The 20,146-nt window shown below is 41.4% G+C and overlaps 1 protein-coding gene across 5 annotated transcripts in view; it reads left to right on the top strand.

Moving 5' to 3' along the window:
• The window catches only part of LOC117603741 (ras-related and estrogen-regulated growth inhibitor), a 157,035-nt gene that overhangs the window by 13,141 nt on the left and 123,748 nt on the right, over nucleotides 1-20,146 (top strand). For all 5 annotated transcript variants that reach the window (XR_013062966.1, XR_013062967.1, XR_013062968.1 and 2 more), the window contains 2 exons: nucleotides 3,449-3,525; nucleotides 15,744-15,925. Coding sequence is in view for 1 of the 5 variants with exons in the window: in XM_034323189.2 (XP_034179080.1) it covers nucleotides 3,449-3,525; nucleotides 15,744-15,925 (259 nt within the window). In the remaining 4 variants the exon portion in view is untranslated. The remainder of the gene's footprint in view (nucleotides 1-3,448; nucleotides 3,526-15,743; nucleotides 15,926-20,146) is intronic.

Consider the following 20,146-nt stretch of genomic DNA (forward strand, 5'->3'; position numbering starts at 1 on the left):
GATTTCAGAAAGCGATGTAAGGAGGTCGATGATCTCGTAACAGTGACTAGATAATGATGATCACGAGCTACATCATACACGGTTAATGCTCACGAATAATCGATGTATCTAATCTTTCGCCCCGGTATGTGATTATTTCGATTAACAATGCAAATTCGTTTCTCCTTGCGTGGAATAAAATCATTCGATTGGTAATGATTTAGAAAGCGGCTAACGTACTTCGATTGTTTCGTGGATGGGAACGTTTTGAATCGTGCGATCGCGATCGATAGATCATTCGTTCAATCGATGGATCACGTAGGACGGTTACATGAAAGGATTTCGAGCAAATGTTAGACTACTTATTGTTGGAAATCATTCCTTTTGTACAATTGAAGGTCGTGAATGGGATTTGTGTGGGAAATAAGGAAGCAATCGGTGTTTCAAATTACTTGCACTTTAAAGTGCAATTTTCGATTAATAGAATGGTGATTCACTTAAAAATGAAATTTATATTTTAATGAACGTTGAATATAATAATTAGATGAAAAAAGAATTATTTATTTAAAAAAGAAAAATCAAAATTCCTTTCACTTGTAAAGAGTTAGTAATACAACAATAACAATGGTATAATCTATTAATAGTCAGGTATCTAGTACTAGTGAACAATAGTGGTAATAATAGTGGTAATAATAATGAGTAATAAGATACTCAGTGATAGGTGTAACAGATATGCAGAATTGATAATGTACACAATGCACTTGACCATAGCAGTGCGTCAGTGATATAAATCCGAGCCGGAACAAAGGGGATAATACTACTTGAACGATTCTTTTGTAAGAGAAAATTTCTACTCGGTACATCCGATGATTGATAAAAGATGAGTCAGTTTAACGGGGAGATAAATGAACGTTTCGTAATTATGATGAAAGGACTTTGATTTTCCGATATGCGTAGTATTCTATTTCTGAATCATTCTACATAAGTTTTTGCAAGTGTACTTGAGAGAAAAATAATCCCTCCATACATACATGTTTTTCTCGTGCTTATTTTGAAAATGATTTCATAAAGATATTTAGAAATTATGATTTCTAAATATTTCATACAGAATTTATGAAATTTGTTTTCTTTAGGAATCATTCTGAGAAAATGAAGAAAGCTTGGCAATTTTTTCCATAAGTAATTGCTGAATCAAAAATTTCAATTTATTCAGAGAATATAAATTGAGGATTTTATTCTACTAAAATATTCGATGTTAGCATTCATCCACCGGTATTGAAACAAATAAATTATTTTCAATAGTAATATAATGGAAAGGTAGGAAAAACTTTTGAAACATCGTTCAATCTCTTTTTACTCGCAGCCTACCGTTACAGATAATTGTGTCTCGGGCATTCGCAGAATAATAAATACAACTCCGTGAAGGTAGTAAGAAGCTTGTTGTGGATCGAGGAAACGATGATAGAGCTCGAGGATAAACCGTGGTCCGATAACCGGGGTATACTAGGTAGAGGAGAAACTGATAATGCACGCGGTCGTGCCGGGTAATTTCATACGTCTCACGATAGCCTTTCTTCGCCCTCACTTAGCCGGAAGATTGCCAGCAAGACGAAATTAAATTTCTATTAACTTGCCGATCATTTTTCCCATTGCTTTTCTATCCACCACCCACGCAGACTTGAAGAAGCCCAGAGGAAATCAACTGCGACCATGGGGTCTCGCTTTCACCGTTCGAGGGCGTTTCTTTGGAAAAGTGATTCTTCGGTTTGATCACGAACGAAAGTACGACGGATTGATCGACGTATTTTCAATTCGTTTCGATCGTTCGATCGTAAACGATTACAGGCTATCTTATGATACATCGATTCCCGCGAATATTTCCATTTTCCCGCCAAATATAGGGCGGGAGAATTTCAAATTTCAAATTCCAAAGTTTCTATTCCTCGTTGCTGTAATATTTTTCATTCAATTATTCGAGTATTAGATTTCTCGGAACTCTGCGAAAGAGCAAATGGCTGATCGTTAGGAGAAAAGGAAATCGCTGGTTCTCGTTAGTACGATTTCACGCGTGTAAAGACGAGTCGCAACCGCGGGAAAAAAAAGGAGCGTACCGAACGACACGGAAATGACGACGAGCACGGTAGCCAGTCCTAGCTGGATGCAATAAATAAACGATAAATAAACTCATAAACACCTCGTAGCGAACGGCGTCGAGGCGTTTGTACAGGCTGAAACAAGCAAATAAGGATGCTCGTTATATTAGCGGTCGTTACGCTCGAGGAAGTTTTATTGCTGGACAATGCCGACGGGGAAACGATTTGACCAACCGTTGCACGGGAAAATTTATTGCATAGGTACCGAAGGAAAAATCCCCGGGACAGGGAGGGCAAAGAATTCTCGGTGAAAGAGCTGCATTTTCAACCGATAGAAGGCGATTCGTTGCTCTAGAAAGTTCACGTGATTATTATTATACATGGCTGCATATTTCATACTTCTACTTTTGTAAATTATTTTCTAAACTTAGCTCGTAAATTTTCGAGCAATGAAAACGAAATCGATAATGCTTGAGATTAGAATCGAAATCGTTTTCAATGACCCGTTATCTATCCGTGGGTTAATTAAGAATTCTCGTCAACTTGTCACGCGTCTAACGCGTTAAGGATCACTTACGTGATCGATTTCAAAATCGACTTTTCGAAAGAGCCGAGGGGTTCGTGAACCGCGAATGGCGGCGAAAGTAACGCGTTATTGTCAGCGAACGGGGTAATGACAGAGCGGCGCGACGCCCGGCGTCACCGCGTCAAATCGGAATTGTCGTTAGTAACTGGTCCGGGACTTTCGCGCATTAGCCGCGTTTTCTAGTCGCGGGAAAATCAACGTACTATCAGGTGTATTCCTTTTGTGGATTACTTTTTACCGCGTTACTTTTCACCGAGATCTCCTTTCGCTACTTCGGTGACGACTAAAAGGAAGATTAAGTGGGAGAAATTGAAAATTTATCACAGATTTTAATTTGACAATTATAATTTTGCTAATTGCAACTACCTAAACTCTCGAAGAAAATAAGTTAATCATAAATTTCTTCATAGAAACTTGTAAAGAATTTGAAAAATTAACTTAGAACTTTAGACTAGAAGTCCTCGATGTTAATAATTAGCCCGGTGTCTCTAGATCGATCAGTCGGTGCTCAGTTTCAGTTATCATTTCGTTGAATCATCCAGACTCAAGGACGCCATGGTAGATTCAACGATTACTCTTTCATTTCGCTAAGATCTCCCTCGATCCTCGAATAGGACTGACGGATCGATTTCATTATCCTTGCAGAACGAACTCGTACGTCTTCTCTGATCTTGAGAACCCCTTTCGCTAGCCCTGTTCAGACCTAGACTGACCGTGGAGATAGCGATTCAGAAATGTTCACCTATCATTCATCAAGGCGTCACTGTAATCTCGTTCTACTCTGTTACAGATTTCCTGTACCGGCACAGCGTTACCATCGATAACGTTAATACCGAGGTCGAGATACTGGACACTTCCAGGTGCGAGGTAAGTTCCTGCCACTTTTCATGTTTCCTTCAAACGATCTGAAGAGTTCTCGCCGTATGATTAACACGTTCACTGCAATGCGTGTAGACGCTTGAATTTCCATAGGGTACCATCACCTATGTTATTAAGAATTTTCTTGAAAATAAAAATATTAGCGGTGAAGGTGTTAATTATTACTTTCCTAAATTATCTTTTGTAAAAACTTTTAATTTAATTTAGCAAGCATTTTCATAAATTTTCAAATAGAAAAGGCAAACATCGATGCTTGTTTAACACACGGAAAGATTCAAGTATTTCTTCTTTTTTTTTCCTGTTTCGTTCCTCGTTGCTGGAAGGTTCGCGCCTAATGATCCCGCGGCTTTATTGATGGACACACGACATAGATTGGCGTTAAAATCTCACTTGGATATGCGCGCGGGCACCGGTGAAAATGTACATTTACGGCCGTACGTTTATTTGACAGACTGATTTGCCCACGTGAGTTATGCCTGGTTGCGAGCGTTTCGTAGCAGGCTGTAAATTAACCACGCTTACAACGGGATCGTCCGCTTTGATTTCCGTTTTACTACGTTCACCGTGAATTCCTCGCTTCCCCGGCGATTTATACCTTGTGTCGGCTAGGTGCTGCTTTTAAACACCCATAAACTATTTAATCGGACTATTATAAAAAAATTCATTTTTATCGCACGCAGAACTTCATAAATAACGTTCCTAATAAAACTGCACTATCGTGAATTTCTGTTATTCAATTTTCCAAGCGATAGACCAATATATTTTCAATCTATCGTGAGATTTCAAATTATTTTCAATTTATTTCAAGTTTTATTATTCCGGTAAATATAATATTGAAAAATAGTTTTTTTTTTTTTAAACAAATGTATACACTTGAAATTATCACATCATACAAACAGGAGATACGATCGTTCACCCCTTGTCCCGATTTAATCATCGTACAAGCAGCAAAACAATGAAATGTAGCCACGCAACGTTTCAGGCTCGTCCAAGTCGCTAATAGTCATCGACACCGATGACTGAACACCTTTGACGATCAATCTCGACGACAAATCGATCAAGAAAACCGGCATTCTCTCGATCGTCTCGGGTTAATTCTCTTTTGGAGAGTCTCGATACGATAAACGCGTTCTCTCTCCTCCTCGATTCTCTCCTTTCCTTTTGCATTTTCTTCAACACGTTCGCGAAGAGCGCACGGCAATCGGCGCCTTTATTTATCATCCGTCGACGCCTGTAAACACACACCAGACTATTTCAGTTTATCCGAGCTAAGCTTGGAGATCACGACGATGAAGACTTTCTTTTCTCTTATTCTTTTCATCCCGTTCCTTTCATTGTGAAAGTCACGGTGAATCATTTGCTTGCCGGACAAACACTGTCGGGACGTTTCGCAATAAGCTGCTTTTCATTTGGTCGAAGCTTTTTGCCTGGCGACGGGAACGAGCAAGGAATTCATCGAGAGAGAAACAGAGCACCTCTGTTCCCTTGATGAAGTCGTTCCCGATCGTATCTCCACTCCCGGTCGCAAGCAAAACTTTCATCGTTGATTGGGACGAGTAGAGAGGTCACGATTCGATTTCTAGAGCTTTCAGACCGTCTCGATCAAAGATACATCTAGTGCTCGGATTAACACGCTCGAAGAAATCGGAAAAATAGAGACAGCAACGTCAAGGAAATTTTATAAATCGAGGAAAGGTCGCACTTTCCTATAAATACCAAGGGTAGCAAAATAAAGACTTAGAAATTTAGAAATTTATCTCCGTTAATTGAATTCTCGTTCTACATTTATTTCTAAATACGAAGGGTTCGTCCGGAAAGTCGGCGATTCACGGTGCTTAGGCTTTGGGTTTTCAGACTTGAGACTCCCTCTTTTTATTTTGCCAAATTACGGAAATAGGAGCTTAGAAAATTAGAAATTTTTCTCTTCAATTGATTCCTCGTTTTATATTTCTTTATAAATACCAAGTGTCCGTCCGGAGAGTCGGCAATGCACGGTGCTTAGGCTTTGGATTTTCGGACTTGAGACTCCCTCTTTTTATTTTGCCAAATTACGGAAATAGGAGCTTAGAAAATTAGAAATTTTTAGTTTATTATTTCTTTATAAATAAGTACCAAAAGTACGAACGGTACAAACAATACCCAGAACGCTATTCTAAATTCTCGCGACAAAATGAAAAAGCAACGAAACAGTGTTAGAGAGCTTTTAATGCCGCGATATCGTAGAAAGTGATCAAATTTTCACAAGCGCGAACGAATGCGTTGTCAACAATAAATCGCGTTCGCCGATCGATAACGATCGTCAGATCGAACTTTCGATACGCGTACGAACGATCGATCGCGGGTCCCACGAGAGCTGCTGTAAGCGCGCACATACAAATCGGTGGCATGGCTTCCTGTATCGTATTATTTATTGAATCTATGCAGTAACGGTGCACCACGCGTCCTCGACGAGAAGCCATTGTTTACATCGGATCGTTGCATCCGTGCTGCACCGTATGGTGCAACTTGTAACCATCGAAACGACGTTCCACGAAATGTGTGAAACGCACGACACAGATAGAATCGCCTTGTACCAACTCTGACACGCTATTTAATCATTTTCTAGATGTATACAAGATTTCAGAAGAATATTTAATTATATAAAAATTTTATTTCGTGAAATTAATTAATAATTGAATCACTGCTCGGACAATTTGATTTTCATTTTTCTTAAAGAATCAATTGTACACCCGGATTCGATTCAACGCACGCGCGTACATGGAGGCAAATAAAAAAAAAGGAAAACAGATTTCACGAATGGTGGGACATATTTTCTCATCTCCAAAAAGGAATCCAACGTGTTCCCATATGGGAGCATGGTACGTACGAACCGCACGGTACACTGACTCGTCCCAAGTTGCTTATTCGGTAGCCCTGCAACAAGACACGATCGAGAGGCCAGGTTGTTTTTAGCAAACTGGTTTTTCTACCTGGGGCTTACAATTACCGGCTTCCTTTTTTGCACTGTTACCCCCACCGAATGTTTGCACCTGTCGCTTAAAAGGCATCGAGCCCATGGGGCCAACATGGCATACCTGACCGTACGGATTAGTCCTTGGACCTTCTCTGGAGGCTAAGAATATTTGGAGCAACGCGAAACGCTTGATATTTCACCAACCATTCATAGAATTCCTACGAGCCATTCATGAAATTCCGTTTTCCTCGCTGCCACGTGGCGTGCCTTTCGTCCTGGGTTAAATATAACCGGAACTTTTGGTTACAACGAAATACTTGTCATAATTGTGCGGTAAATACCAGAAGAAATTAAAATTCGAAATTTAGAACACCTCATATTAAAATAAATTATTCCTTTGACTTCGCTATGAAAAATGATGATACAAATAAAAATGAAGAAAACATGCTAAATCTCTTGGATAGAGGAAGAAATACCGATGTAATCGTAAACAGATCTCCAGGGAGTCGACGTAATCGGTCTCGACGACGTAGCTTCGAGAGAAGCAGCTTGACCTTACTTAACCCAAATCTCCTCGGAATCGGGCTGTTTCAGGTCGATCGGCACCGACCTGACCTTCCTTAACCCGATTCATCTAGAATACGGTAACGAACCAGCACGCGAACCTGCGAGCGAAACGGAAACACGCCGGGACAAGGCCCGTTATCCGATGTATTTGAATTGAATAACGATTGCCTTTAAATTCGAATCTAGGCGACTTGCGCGACCAGAGGATGGCTCGCCATCACACCGGGGGATACGTACAAGCTTACAGATAGAGAATGGAGACAACTAGCGAGCACACGTTCACGGTTACACGCCGTGTTCACCTGTCGCAGCTAGACCGGGAATCCTCATTGAGATTCCACTCGGTTATTTTTTATATCCTCGCGATCCATTGTTCTCGGCATCGTAAATTATTGCCACCGATCCGCGAATCGAAATACTATAATGCATTAATCACTGTCCTCGTTTAGAAGGTCGCGTCGACCTGTTCGATTCTTTGCCAGTCATTTCGAGGATCGCGTTTAGTATCTCGTTGGAAGAGGAAGAAAAATTTCATTTCATAGTTTCACCGATAAATCGTCTTTCGAAATCGAACACCGGGTCGAGGCGATACAGTTTCGTTGCGCCTTAACAAAGAGAATTTATTCGACGAAATTGCTGGTCAACCCGGCGTTAATGAGCAGCCTGTACCGTATGAAAATACGAGGCACGAGCTAGATTAGCCCCGGTTCGTGTAGCCGTTTACAATAGCATTTTACAACGATAGATCGGCGCAAAGCTGTCGGATAGCGGATTTAACGATCTGTCCGGTCGCGATCGCGAACCACTGCCACACTAATCCACATCGATATCGATCTCCGTAGATCCTGTTCTTACGCAGACGTTGCTCCAGCCATCGTGTGGCGCTCTCTTCCAATCAGAAATGAACTACAAAGAGGGATATATCTATTCGATAGAATTCGAAAAAATTTTTTCTCTCAAAAATCTGGATAAAAAAAAAAACAGAGATCCGTTAAGTGGCGAAGTGGAACCGTGTTAATGTATCTAATGATCACCAATCGTATCTATTAATTACTCGTCTCGTACCTTCGACGGTAATAACTGACACATTTCAGAGGATCTATACCTCCGATAATTTTATGTTATTTCCTTTATCTATAATCTTCTGTGCTCCCTGAGTAAGTTGTAATTAGTTCACGATACCATCAGTTAATTGCTCGGCTTGACCTCTGACGGTAATAACTTCGGGATACTTCACAGGATCTATGGAATTTTCTGTTATAATAGAACTTCCGTAGTTAAATAATTTGGCAATTTTGAAAATAAAAAAATTTTATTTAACAGATAAAACGATAATACGAAACGTTTAATTGCCAAGTCGTGTCTCAGCCGGTGCTAACTACAATAGATACACTATACGCCAGGAACTGTTCAAAGGCCAGGCGATTACAACAGAGAAAATCTTCTTCGTTCCTTTGGAATTGAACAAGAAGCGTTCGGTAAAGTGCACGAGCCATAGCGATAGAATCTTTCCAATTATCCGGCTGCAAACGCAACGCGTCCCATTCATTGGCTCGGCCAGATACAGCCGTAGATACAACGCTTCTCTAGGCGTATCTGACCGCGTGAAAGCCACTGCGAAGGCACCCAGTATTTCGACACGAACTTTATGGGCCAAGTTAGGCAAGGTACGTAACCGTTTAAACCGCGTATAACCTGTCCACCGAATGACTTCTAATCTCCGAAATTATCCGTTTCCCGGGACGGTAACCTGGCGATGTTTAGTCGCGAGGATCGATCCTTTGGTAGATACACAGGGAAGAGGTTCTCGAACCGTTGTACCTGGTCAAAGTAAAGTGCAACTCTCGATGCAAGCCGGAATCGAAGAGATAAAACGAGCTAGGGAAGCATTGAATATCCCCGGGTTTCGATCGAGTCGAAAGGGTGGTCGAATAGCGGATATCGTTTGCCTTTTCAATCCTTTAGATATCAATGCGTGCGTTTGTGTAGGTATTTATTGAAGGTATCCGTGAAACGTAGCTTTCTTCGCGATAACAAGTTGCATCCTGGTTTTTAGTATTTTCTTCTGGTTCAACAATTGTCGAGCAGCTCTCTTAGAACTGGGAAGTTTGATTTGAACGAGATGTTAGGTCAATGTGCCGTGTATTTTATTTAAAAATAGTTAGGCTTACATTGAAAGTAAATGAAAAGCAAAGAAAAGTAGAATCATTTCTAAAAATATATAAGAATCATTGATAGCACCTGATGCGATAGTAAGCATATGTATTTACTTCTTAATTTTCACGTGATTAAATATTTGTTATACGAGTCACATCACGTTCTTTGATGTTTTCAGACGGTTGCGCAGTTTTCTTAATTACTGATTTTATTAACAAATGCCGTTTACTCAGCTGCGTGCCATTTTAATTGCAAATAAATTTCTGCTTTTTAAAGAAATCTGACTCGCAACAGGTCAGGTAAAAAGGATTTTAATTTTAATTTAGATCAGGGTGGATTGTTAATCTTTCGATCGCGTTGTTCGTCGAATAATATTCTAATAAGGTGGTCAGTTTCGATTCACCTCGTTATAAGCCTACCTTCGTGGTCCATCGACGGCCATTTTGAAACCACGACCCTCTTCTCCCTGCAGAAGCCGATCGCCGCCTAACCGCGAGGAGGTCGTCGCGGTTTCTCTTCGTGATTTCTGCAATAACAAAACGCGAACGACTGTTTTCCAGTCGCAGTGTAGATACTTTCTTCTCGTCGACCTCCGTAAATACCACTTCCGGGGAGCCAAAGAATCAACTAGGCATCTGATTATTTTCATATACCAAATTTACATATGAGACCACCCACGCGTTCCATCAGAACAGTAATCGATTATCCAATCGAACGCGGTAAGAGGCTAATTGCCCGAGGTACGCGTCGAGGAAAAAGCGCGGAATTCCGAATAAAAGCGATCGGATCGTTTGGCACATGGTGATGCTGAAACGGGAGGGCCTTTTTGTATCGTCCGGTCGTGGTACGCGAGAGGAACACCGTCCGCTTCGCGATCGTGATGTCAATCACCAATGAAGACAGTTACCGAGCCCGACTGTCACTGGAACGATCTCGCAGTGACAGCAGCACGCGCCTTAAGGCTCGTATTCAACGAGAAGGAAGAACGTACGGAGCAATAAATTCTACCCCTCGGATGCTTCTCGCATGTTTCTTGTAACCCGGCTTTAACCGATGTAAATGCCTCGATCGATCGAGGTAGAACTTAATTGATCTTCCTCCTCTATTTCTATCCTCCTCCTTGATCGATCGATCATTAATCATCGATTGTTCCGTGAATAATCGCGAACACGATGCCATCGGAACGATCTCGTACGGTTGATTAGATGCTTCGCGGTCTAAAGTGCGATTTAATTGATTCTCAGGATAGCTATTTAAAGGAAGATTTGTTTCTTCTTTTCCAATCGCTGATGTTTTATGGTGATCGAGTGTGATATTTTAATGCATTGGTAAATGGATGTGTTTGATTAGAGGTATTCGATGATATATCTTAATTAACACGTTCACCGCTTCGGTCTGTTACGAGGCACTTTATGATAGCAGTTATTGAGGATACGATTCGTTTTAATTTTAATTTATCATTTGACATTATTGAAAATTATATTCTCCTTTTTTTCCCTTTCGATTAAACGTTCGATTTCTATATTCTGCTATCAGAAGTTAATCGGACGTCTAAGCGTAGTGTCATCCACTCGATAATCCGTACGCGTTAGATAGAGAGAGGATGATTTTCTTTACCGGCTTCTTTCCCGGTTCCCTTGTACGGTACCTGGCGGGTCTTTGGCCGTGTGCCGGGACGCGAGATAAATGATGTGAACGCACTCTTAACGCTCATTTGCATCGAAGAAGGATACCACCAACCGCCAGCGCACCATCACTCTGTCCTCTACCATACGAATGATTTATTCCGACTTTAATCCTTGGCGACGTTGAAATCTCGGATGCCGATGCTCTCCGACCGATACGTTGACAGCCGGCCCAGGCTAATGATATTTATGAAAGTCAACTCAATTTTCTCGCGAAACGTCTGATGTAACCGCGGAAGCGAAAGTCTCGGTTCGCCCTCTAACATTTTACCCTGTATGAGAATAAAAATAGATGAAAAAAAAAGAAATGAAAAGAGAGAGAAAAAAAAATGAATTTCTCTCTGAACGAACAACAATACAACAAGGCGAAAGCCAGAATCGAAATCACGGTGTCCCGGTGGTATTATAGAGTCGGTCGAATCTCGATGGTCTGTCGTGTGTGCACACCGTAACCCGCCCAGCTTCCGAGACTTCACGGGTCTCTCTTTGGTGCACGATCGATCGCGGTAGGTGTTCCAACCAAGTATAATAATAACCGGCTAACAAGGGCAACAGAGTTCAGGTAGGCACTCGAGAATCACGTAGGAAGTCGAGCAACAGGAACGGGTAGGTGGCTGTTGCCTGGGTCCTGACCTCGTCCTGCCACGATTAATATTTCCATCGTGCATTGTTCCTCGTCACGTAAATCTACCCGTTCAGATAAGCCGTTTGGAAACCGTTTATAAGCTCGATTTGTATCACTCGGTACCATCTTGTTCAGAATGAAGTTACTCTCGAAAATTTCTTCCGTCCCCTCGGTGATTCGTCGTTCTTCAGTTTCTGATTATTAGTGAAAAATAAATGAAATTCTCGCGGAGATAATCGGAACGGGGACGCAGGTCAAGTCGATCCGTTACGATGATTTATCGGATTATTAAAGGTAACCGGAAACGCAATCGTTAAATTCAGTGCTCCGCAATCGGTAGAGCAGTCCCGAGTAATTATCAATTACCCAGGACCCACCCACGACAAGCGACCGCGATTAACGTTGCCCCGGGGCCAGGTACGCAATGTTTTCCCTCCATCGGAGATTTATTTCGAGACCCAAGAACAATGCGAGAATTGGGGAAGTGGGTCATGAGAGGTTGTCCCGCACTCCTGCTGCTCGATCCTCGACGAAACACACCTGGACACACGCTGCGTCCATCGGACACGTCGCTGTCCTGAGATCACGAGAATGATGATCATGTGCGAAAGATAGAGGGATCGCATCTTAACAGCTGAAATCCAGAAGTCAATGACTTTCACTTGGAATTTTATTTTCATTTTTTAATTTGCAATGCTGAATTTTGAAATGTTTGAATCCTGTCAATTTCATGACAGAAAAGTATCACAAAATGGCACTTTTTAAGCTTAAGGTTCAAAAAAAATAAAGTCAATCACTTTCACTTGGAATTTTATTTTTATTTTTTAATTTGGAATGCTGAATTTTGAAATGTTTGAATCCTGTCAATTTCATGACAGAAAAGTATCACAAAATGGCACTTCTTATATATCAAATTTAAGCTTAAGATTTAAAGATAATCACTGTATAAAAGTTTCGTTAATATTATTAATACAAAATGAAATTTTGAAATCATTTGAATACTTTCGAGGGATGCTGTACGTCTTCGACTTCCTTGTCAAATTATTTATGTTCGTCGAATCGATGATCGATGCGTGATACGTATCTGTATCTACAATGATATACGAGTTCGTCGTGTTATCGTTACATAATTGTTACGGCATTGTTTCGTGCGAACGGTGAAATGGCGAGGTTCAAACGTAGATATCTCCAAAGATTTAGATCGCGATTTTCTGTCCGACTTGTAGCAAATCATTCCTGTACAGCGATGAGATGTTACGTGTCATTGGGACAAATGATTTATTAATAGATCGGTAAATCGTGCGGTTAAAGATCGAAAGTGAGAAATAAAAAAAAAGACAATGATGGTGATAAAAAAAAGGGAAACTTTATTTCTGGCAAATAACCCGTTGAAAGGATCGTTAGGTTCACGAGTTACGATCAACCCAGGATTTTTGTCAATTATCATACCGGATTCTTTTATCCGCTCCGGATCATTTCCAAACTTTAGGGGAACATAATTCCAGCATTTTTACAACTTTCACGATATCGCGAAAATAGCTTTTATCGTTTTCACGAAAGGGAAACAAAGGCTGCTGGTATGGTTCGTTGAATTTTACAAAATCGCATTGTTACAAGGCTTTTAAAATAGTAGTCTCTTAAAAGTCGCGAATCGTTAAAAATCTACGTCTAATTTCAGCCTGAATCTTAAAATTCTAATTCCACGTAATGGAAACTGTAAATTCCGCTTCATTCATTCCGCAGCAGACACTGTTACGCTTCCAGGTTACTATAAATTCCAACGAACTAAAATACACAGTCGAAGCATGATGAATCACGGGTAGATCGAGAAATCCGTCGAATTTCGCGGGAAAATGGCGTGGAACGCTTTCGAGGGATCAGTCGATCCACGCGATTCAACGCGAAATAAACTATGCGAACGTCAAAGCGAGTTCACGATATCGTTTTAAACGGTCTCGTTCTCCGTCCAAAAATAACGATGCCCACAGCCGAGAACAAAGAGAAAACGATCGAGGAAGAATCATTTTTCATTGGGTCGAGCTTCGACCTGTTGAAGGACTTTGCACGTTAATTAATTTCCTTCGACCGATACCTCTTTACGACCAGATGGTAATTAACCCATTTTTCAAATCCACAAACCCTCTTCGAAGCTCTTAGCATTCCCCATATAAAATAACAATCGATGAAATGGAAAAAAATTTTTTATGGAGTCACCCTTCTTTCATCATTAAATATTACTAAATTTTAGCTACGTTTTTCTAAGAAATTCTATAGAAAAGCCACATTGTACACAGGTCTTGTGTACACAGCAGTAAATAAAGGTTGGTGGATCATAAACGAAAGCGTTCGACCGATGCAAGAAGATAGGATGCACTGGGCGTACGTTGAATTCGCTTCGAATCGTGGACATAGCACTGTAAGAAATTAGTCTCGGTTTTTGCTCGCCCGTTGAAGGAACTTTTTTCAGATACGTGGCTCAGCTTCCTGACAGCTGATACGAGGCCTTTTCGTCCGAGGCTGGATGACTCGGCTGCGGCAATCAATATACACATTAGTCTCAGTTAATGGCAGTCCACGGGGAAAGTTTCCGTTTGAACAGTACCCGCTAAGTGGCGAGACATATCTGAAGCCTTGATAGATCCTTAGATTTTCTTACTTTCTAGGTGTACGTAAAATGGTGAGAGCTCTGATTAAAAGAAAATTTGTAAACGCGTTGGCGAACCGTGGACGCGCTGAAAATCGTGAGAATATCGTGACGAAAACGGACCGATATGTCCGTTTTTCTTTTTGTAACAGTGCCTGGCCGTTAACGGGACGAAAGGAGGCAGCAAGGTACGAAATCGATTCAGGTGGGCGAAAAGCACGCGCTTCGACGCCCACGCGATCCCACGGGATAAGGAACGATCTAAGGGGACAAGTTATGTCCCGTGGTGTACGTGGCGCGGATAACGATCTGTAGCCATTCCCGTTACCAGATACCGATATTGTCCGCTAATAATGTGCCCGTCGATTACAGGATCGCGCTTCCTTCGTTTCTGCCGACTAAATCGTCGCTTCGGCTCGCTAAACGCTTCTGAACTTTGCCATTACGCTCTTTAACCCTGTTCGTTACGTTACGGTAATATTGAATCGAAAATTCGCGACCGGTATACTTGGAACGACGGTATTTATTTTCTTTTCTCTTTTATTCGATCATCGGTGGTATTCGCGTTGTTTATGAAACCATCGGTTTCGTCAGTAAAATGTCAGTTGCACGATTCTCTTCCAGGAATCGTTATGATTTGTTACGATATTTTTGTCGAGTTTGCTGATACAAAAGGAATTCACTTTACCACCACCCGTATACCTTTCGTAACTCTTTTCGTTACGTGCGTATGATGCACGTTGCACAATCACGATGCACTCGCGGGCACACGCAATTCCGCGGTCGATCATGAATACAATTGAACGATGAATATTTATAAATTATTATAGATATCTTTGTCTTCAGGGTACTATTGAATTTTCAATACTTTAGCTGTATTTCTCGAAATAAATTGAATTTGAGCTTTTTTTTTTAGCAGTGGTTATTGATTATGAATGGTCCCTTGGGACCATTATTCAAATGTTCAATGAAACTTCTAAAAAATTGATTTTAAGGTCGTTTCAATATTCTCGTTTCCATATCGATCACAGAAAGTTTGATTCTTCTATCAGAATATGACAGACGTCCTCGAACCCCATGGTCCATTCGCGCCAATTATGGTGACCAGATCGGTTTAGCAGATCGATGGGTTCACGGTCGCGTTCACCTTCGTTGAGACTAATGCGGCTAGACCTTCCTACACACCGATCTACCGATGATCACGATCCCGTCGATCCTGTTCCCTGCTAATAATTACCTGTACCCGTCTGTCGGTGCCAGGTCGATGGGAAACCATTGGAACGACCACGAGAATCGACAGCTTCCGTGGGTCGTTAAACCTGAAACATTCTGGCTCCTGGATTTTTACTCCTTTATTCAGAATAGCATCGCGAGAGCCTTATTCTATTTCGTTACTTCCTGTATCGAGTCGGAAGTGGTAGGTACAAGGTTGAGGAGGAGGTCATTGGTTGGACAAGGGTAATGGGTTAAATTAAGGTGTATCAAAACTGGATCAATCATTACCCATTTTAAATATTTTGAAATTTTTTTTCAATATTATTTTTAATTTAATTTTTCTTTTTGTTATGATTTCAGGAGAATGGCTGTCTCTACTCTCACATAAGATGGGGCGAGGCTTTTGTAATCGTTTACAGCGTGACGTGTAAACGAAGTTTTCAGGAAGCTCGCGGTTTATTGAAGCAACTTGCGGATCTACGTTTGCCATCCTACTTTACAGCCCTGTTGCTTGGCAATAAGAGAGATCTGGATCATGCTCGGTGAGTGCATATTAACACATTATCCAGCGGTTATAAATAAAATAGATACGCGCTGCCGCCTTGTAATTAACAATAATTAAGGATTAAAATGTGTAACCATTCTTTTCGATTTCTTCTTAATTGAAGTACATCTAACTTTCCTTATATGTGAATTTGTAATTATCAAAAGGTTGTTAATTAGTTTTCCTTTAACAGCCGATATTGTCAAATAGCCTATTGATAGGTTTGCGATAGATAAAGTGTTAATTAAAAAATGATAATTAGATACGATTAGAAAAATTTTAATTCTCGAATGTGTTACACGAACGATAACAATCAGACTTTACGAATCATCCAATATCAACCACCGTAATCACAGTATCGGGTATCAATCGAAACAAATGACGAGTGATGGGCAAATCTTTTCGTGTCAATTCACGATCTCATCGGTGTCGATCGCTTCATTACGAAACCGTTAAGCATAACAAATACAGTACAACGGTGCGCACAGGTGTGTCCGTTCGCGGCTGACCCGTTTCTTCCTCGGCCCTCGGCACACTTTTCACCGCTTTGATTGTCATCTAATTGCTGACCCTTGTTTACCACGCCGGCAGAGAATCCGTGGTATCGTTGGTCAGCGAGGATACTTCGAAATCGCTGAGTTCACACAGGTGTGCCCGTACCTCGGTCCCTCTTCTCCTTTCTCATCCTTATTCACTCTTTCAATCACGAAAGAATCATTTTCGAGAACCAGCTTTAACCCTTTTAGTGCCAACGACGATGTAAATTTTGCTGAAATATAAAATGAATTATAGTGAAATAAAACAACAATAAAAAAATGTTACCCCATTTCACCTTATCTTTCTTCCTGAATTTTGTAAATATTATTCTTACTTTTTTTTAAATGATTTTTTTTCTTAAATCATATTAAATGCATCAAATTCGTTCGATATTCTTCTCTTAGGTGAAATTCTTTCGGTCGGCACTAAAAGGGTTGAAATAAGGGTTATAACACTAAACTTCTACTCCTATTTATCAAAATGACTCAGAAAGTTTTGCTCTCAAAGAATAGAATGTCGAAGCAATGACCGCGGGTTCACCCTTTCGGAAGATGAGGGGCTAAAATCGGTCGGCGACGAGGTCGCCAGCCAAGTCGGCCAGAGCGTCGGGCGTAAACAGATCAGCCGAGTCGAGGAGATCGCGTGAACGGTTTCTAGGTGAGCGACCACTCGACCACTACCGGGTGTCGTGCTCGAAATGGTCTCCGGTGTCCGAGTGTGGTCGGTGTGGCGCCTCGTTTCGCGTTTCACGCCATTGATCCAACGGCGATCATCTCGTCCGCGCGCGAACGTTCGCGATGAGAGAGCAGGTGACAGGAAAAAACGGTTTGCACACCTAGCAGAGCCGGTAGCTCGCGAATCGCGTGGCGCACGCGAAATCTCGCCTTCGTCTAGGAAACGTTCCCCGAAGATCCTGTTACCTGGGCACGAGCCATCGGGAAAGTGATCCGTATTGATGGACATTCGATATTTTGATTCCATTTTAAAAAATTTCTGAATTTTGATTCCCGAGACGGTGGTCCTTTTATTATTTAAAACAAAATAAATGAAAATCGATGTTAAATTTGTGACGATTTGGTGTTTCATTGATAATTAATATTCCAAGTGGATGAAAATAATTATCGATCCAGATGTAGTCCAAGTTTTACGCAATCCACCGCAATGGTACAGTGCATCACAGCCGTTGCGTGATTCGGACAGGAGAGAAAGCTAGGAAATCGTGCGAACCAGTCGAACATATTTTTTTTCATCGGCCGTTTCCGATAAAGATTGGCCGCTTATTAACCTTGTCAGGATACGCCATTTCTGAATAATAACCGATAGCTAATGGGCATGAATTCCGGGTCGATAAGAGCTCTGACACCCACCCAGGACACTTGTTGCTAAACGCTGTCTAAGACTTGCTGAACTGTTAAATTACATTTGGAATTGATTTATATTGTTGTTCGGCGAGCTGAGATTGTCCTGGACCGTTTAGATTATTAGATTACAGCGTTGGAGAAAATTTAATTGAATTAATGATCAAACAGGGTGGTTGGCTTGGAAATCACTTAAGATTCTAATTAGGATAATTAGAAATAGAGGAAACTTTCAATTAAATGATATTAGGTACTGTTATATATTAATAATGATTGTATAGTGTAATATTTATGGCACTTTTAATCCTATTCCTCTGAATAATTTTAATTTATCTATTGATCGAATTTTGTTTCCGTTCCCTCGGAACTTTTAATGACTCACCTAAGAGGATGAGTAAACGTTTCGAGGAGACTTTTCATCCTCGAAATCCATTGGAAAGAACCTCGTTCTCGTTTCATATGCAAATTGCTCGTCTTTTGTGTCCTTTCAGTGGTCGATGTCTGGTAGTGAACAGTGTGAATCGTAGCGTTTGCGTGTTTTGCGTGAAAGAAACGGGAGAAAGCTGGCAAACGGTAGTCCTTATCGTTGCTACCCTGCGATAACCTTTCATTTCCAGTTCCTCAATGCTCCCTTAAAAACGATCACTCGCAAGATTGATGGATCGCTGAACGCCGTTCGATCGTGGCAAAATAGAAAATCACTGGTTATTCTGCTATCTTGAAGCAGCCATTCGAACGGTGAAACGGCATGGATATCGCAGGTGTTGTAATTTAAATGATGAAAATACGGTGAGAAACGCGTCGAAGAAATTTCTACTAGGATCGTGGAAAATTTCATTTAGAAATGGAAACTTAGATAGCGGTAGCCTTCGGCAATCTTGTGTTATTAAAATTTAATTATCAACAAGATTTTCTCTAATCAACCGCATCGAATTACCAGTTTTCATATTGTAATTACTGTAGCACGGTGAATCGAGATGGAAATTCGATTGGATTGAAATAACTCCTCATTGTAAAGTGAAATTTTAAATAGTCGAAGAAATTGAAATTGACAGGAATAAGCTCGGTTATAAGCGAGCAGAAATGCCAGTGACACGTAGGTGAACCGGATATCGATATCCCTTCTAGGCTCCAGCCCTGAAACAGGAATTTCCTGGGCGATCCCTGTAGGAATGCGGATCGTCGTTAGCGAAGACACGTTTCCCATTTTTTCCCCGCTACCTCGTGTTCCTATATTCATTTACCGAGAAGCTCTGCATACCTCGGAGATTTCGATAAATTATCAATTCAACGCTTTGCTCTATTTCCATCTGTCCTATCGTAGTTTAATTATTTCCCATTAATTGTAAGGTAATTTCGGAAGCTTGCTAATACGATACCTCTGCTTCCTGAAGATCCTCAACATCCCCCCTAAATATTCTACATTAGATAAATCATAGATCTCTCTTATGGAGATCAAGAAACCATAACCGCGGACTGAAACTCCTTCTTTCCCGGTATCAGAAACATTGTTCACCTACATATCAACCGGAGACTCTTGTTCCTCCATTTGCACGAGACACGTGCTTTCTACTTGGCGCCAGGCGAACGATCGGCCGTCGCAATTCCAGCTGTCGCTCAAACGACCAGAAAGAACCGTCAACTCTGTCCAGAAAAAAGAAACAAGGATGGAGGAAAAATGAGCAGAAGCTCGGTAAGAAATCGAGTACACGATCGAGGCGGAACGGAGTTGATTCACGATCGCGCGTTAAATCCCCGAGGTTTTCCTCGATCCGCCTGACCGGCTGAACGCAATTCCCGGCTACGACTAATTAAATTTACGTCGAACCGCGGCTGTTTTTCAAAGATCGGAGGGAAGCGCGGTCGATCGAGGCGGGTCGGTTGTGTTTTGTGGTGCAAGAGGCCGGCTACGGTCTAACCAGTAGCCGGCACGACCGTCTTAATGGAGTTCATAAAGATTAGAAGGAAGGCTGGTTGCCGATGCTGCTCCAGGGCCGGTGAAACCACTCTCCCGAGGAACGAGTTATCGCCGCTTTAGAATACATCCGAGCCGGCGTCCGGCCGCGAATATCGTCCATCGATAAACTTATCGCGAGATATCAGCTGGCGAATCCCTCGCAGCTCACACGCTCTAACCGCTCCGCGAGCAAACTGGTTCACCGATGGATCGCGCTGGAAAGCGCGGCAAAAGGAACGGCAAAGCTAAACCCAGCTTCATTTTCCTACCTTGGTTCACTGATCGAAATACAGTAGGTGCTCGCTAATTCCCCGCCTAGATACACCGGGCACAATATTAATTTTCATGATTTGCAAAACGCAGCCTG

This window comes from Osmia lignaria, chromosome 11 (assembly GCF_051020975.1).
Source record: "Osmia lignaria lignaria isolate PbOS001 chromosome 11, iyOsmLign1, whole genome shotgun sequence".
Classification (NCBI taxonomy): domain Eukaryota; kingdom Metazoa; phylum Arthropoda; class Insecta; order Hymenoptera; family Megachilidae; genus Osmia; species Osmia lignaria.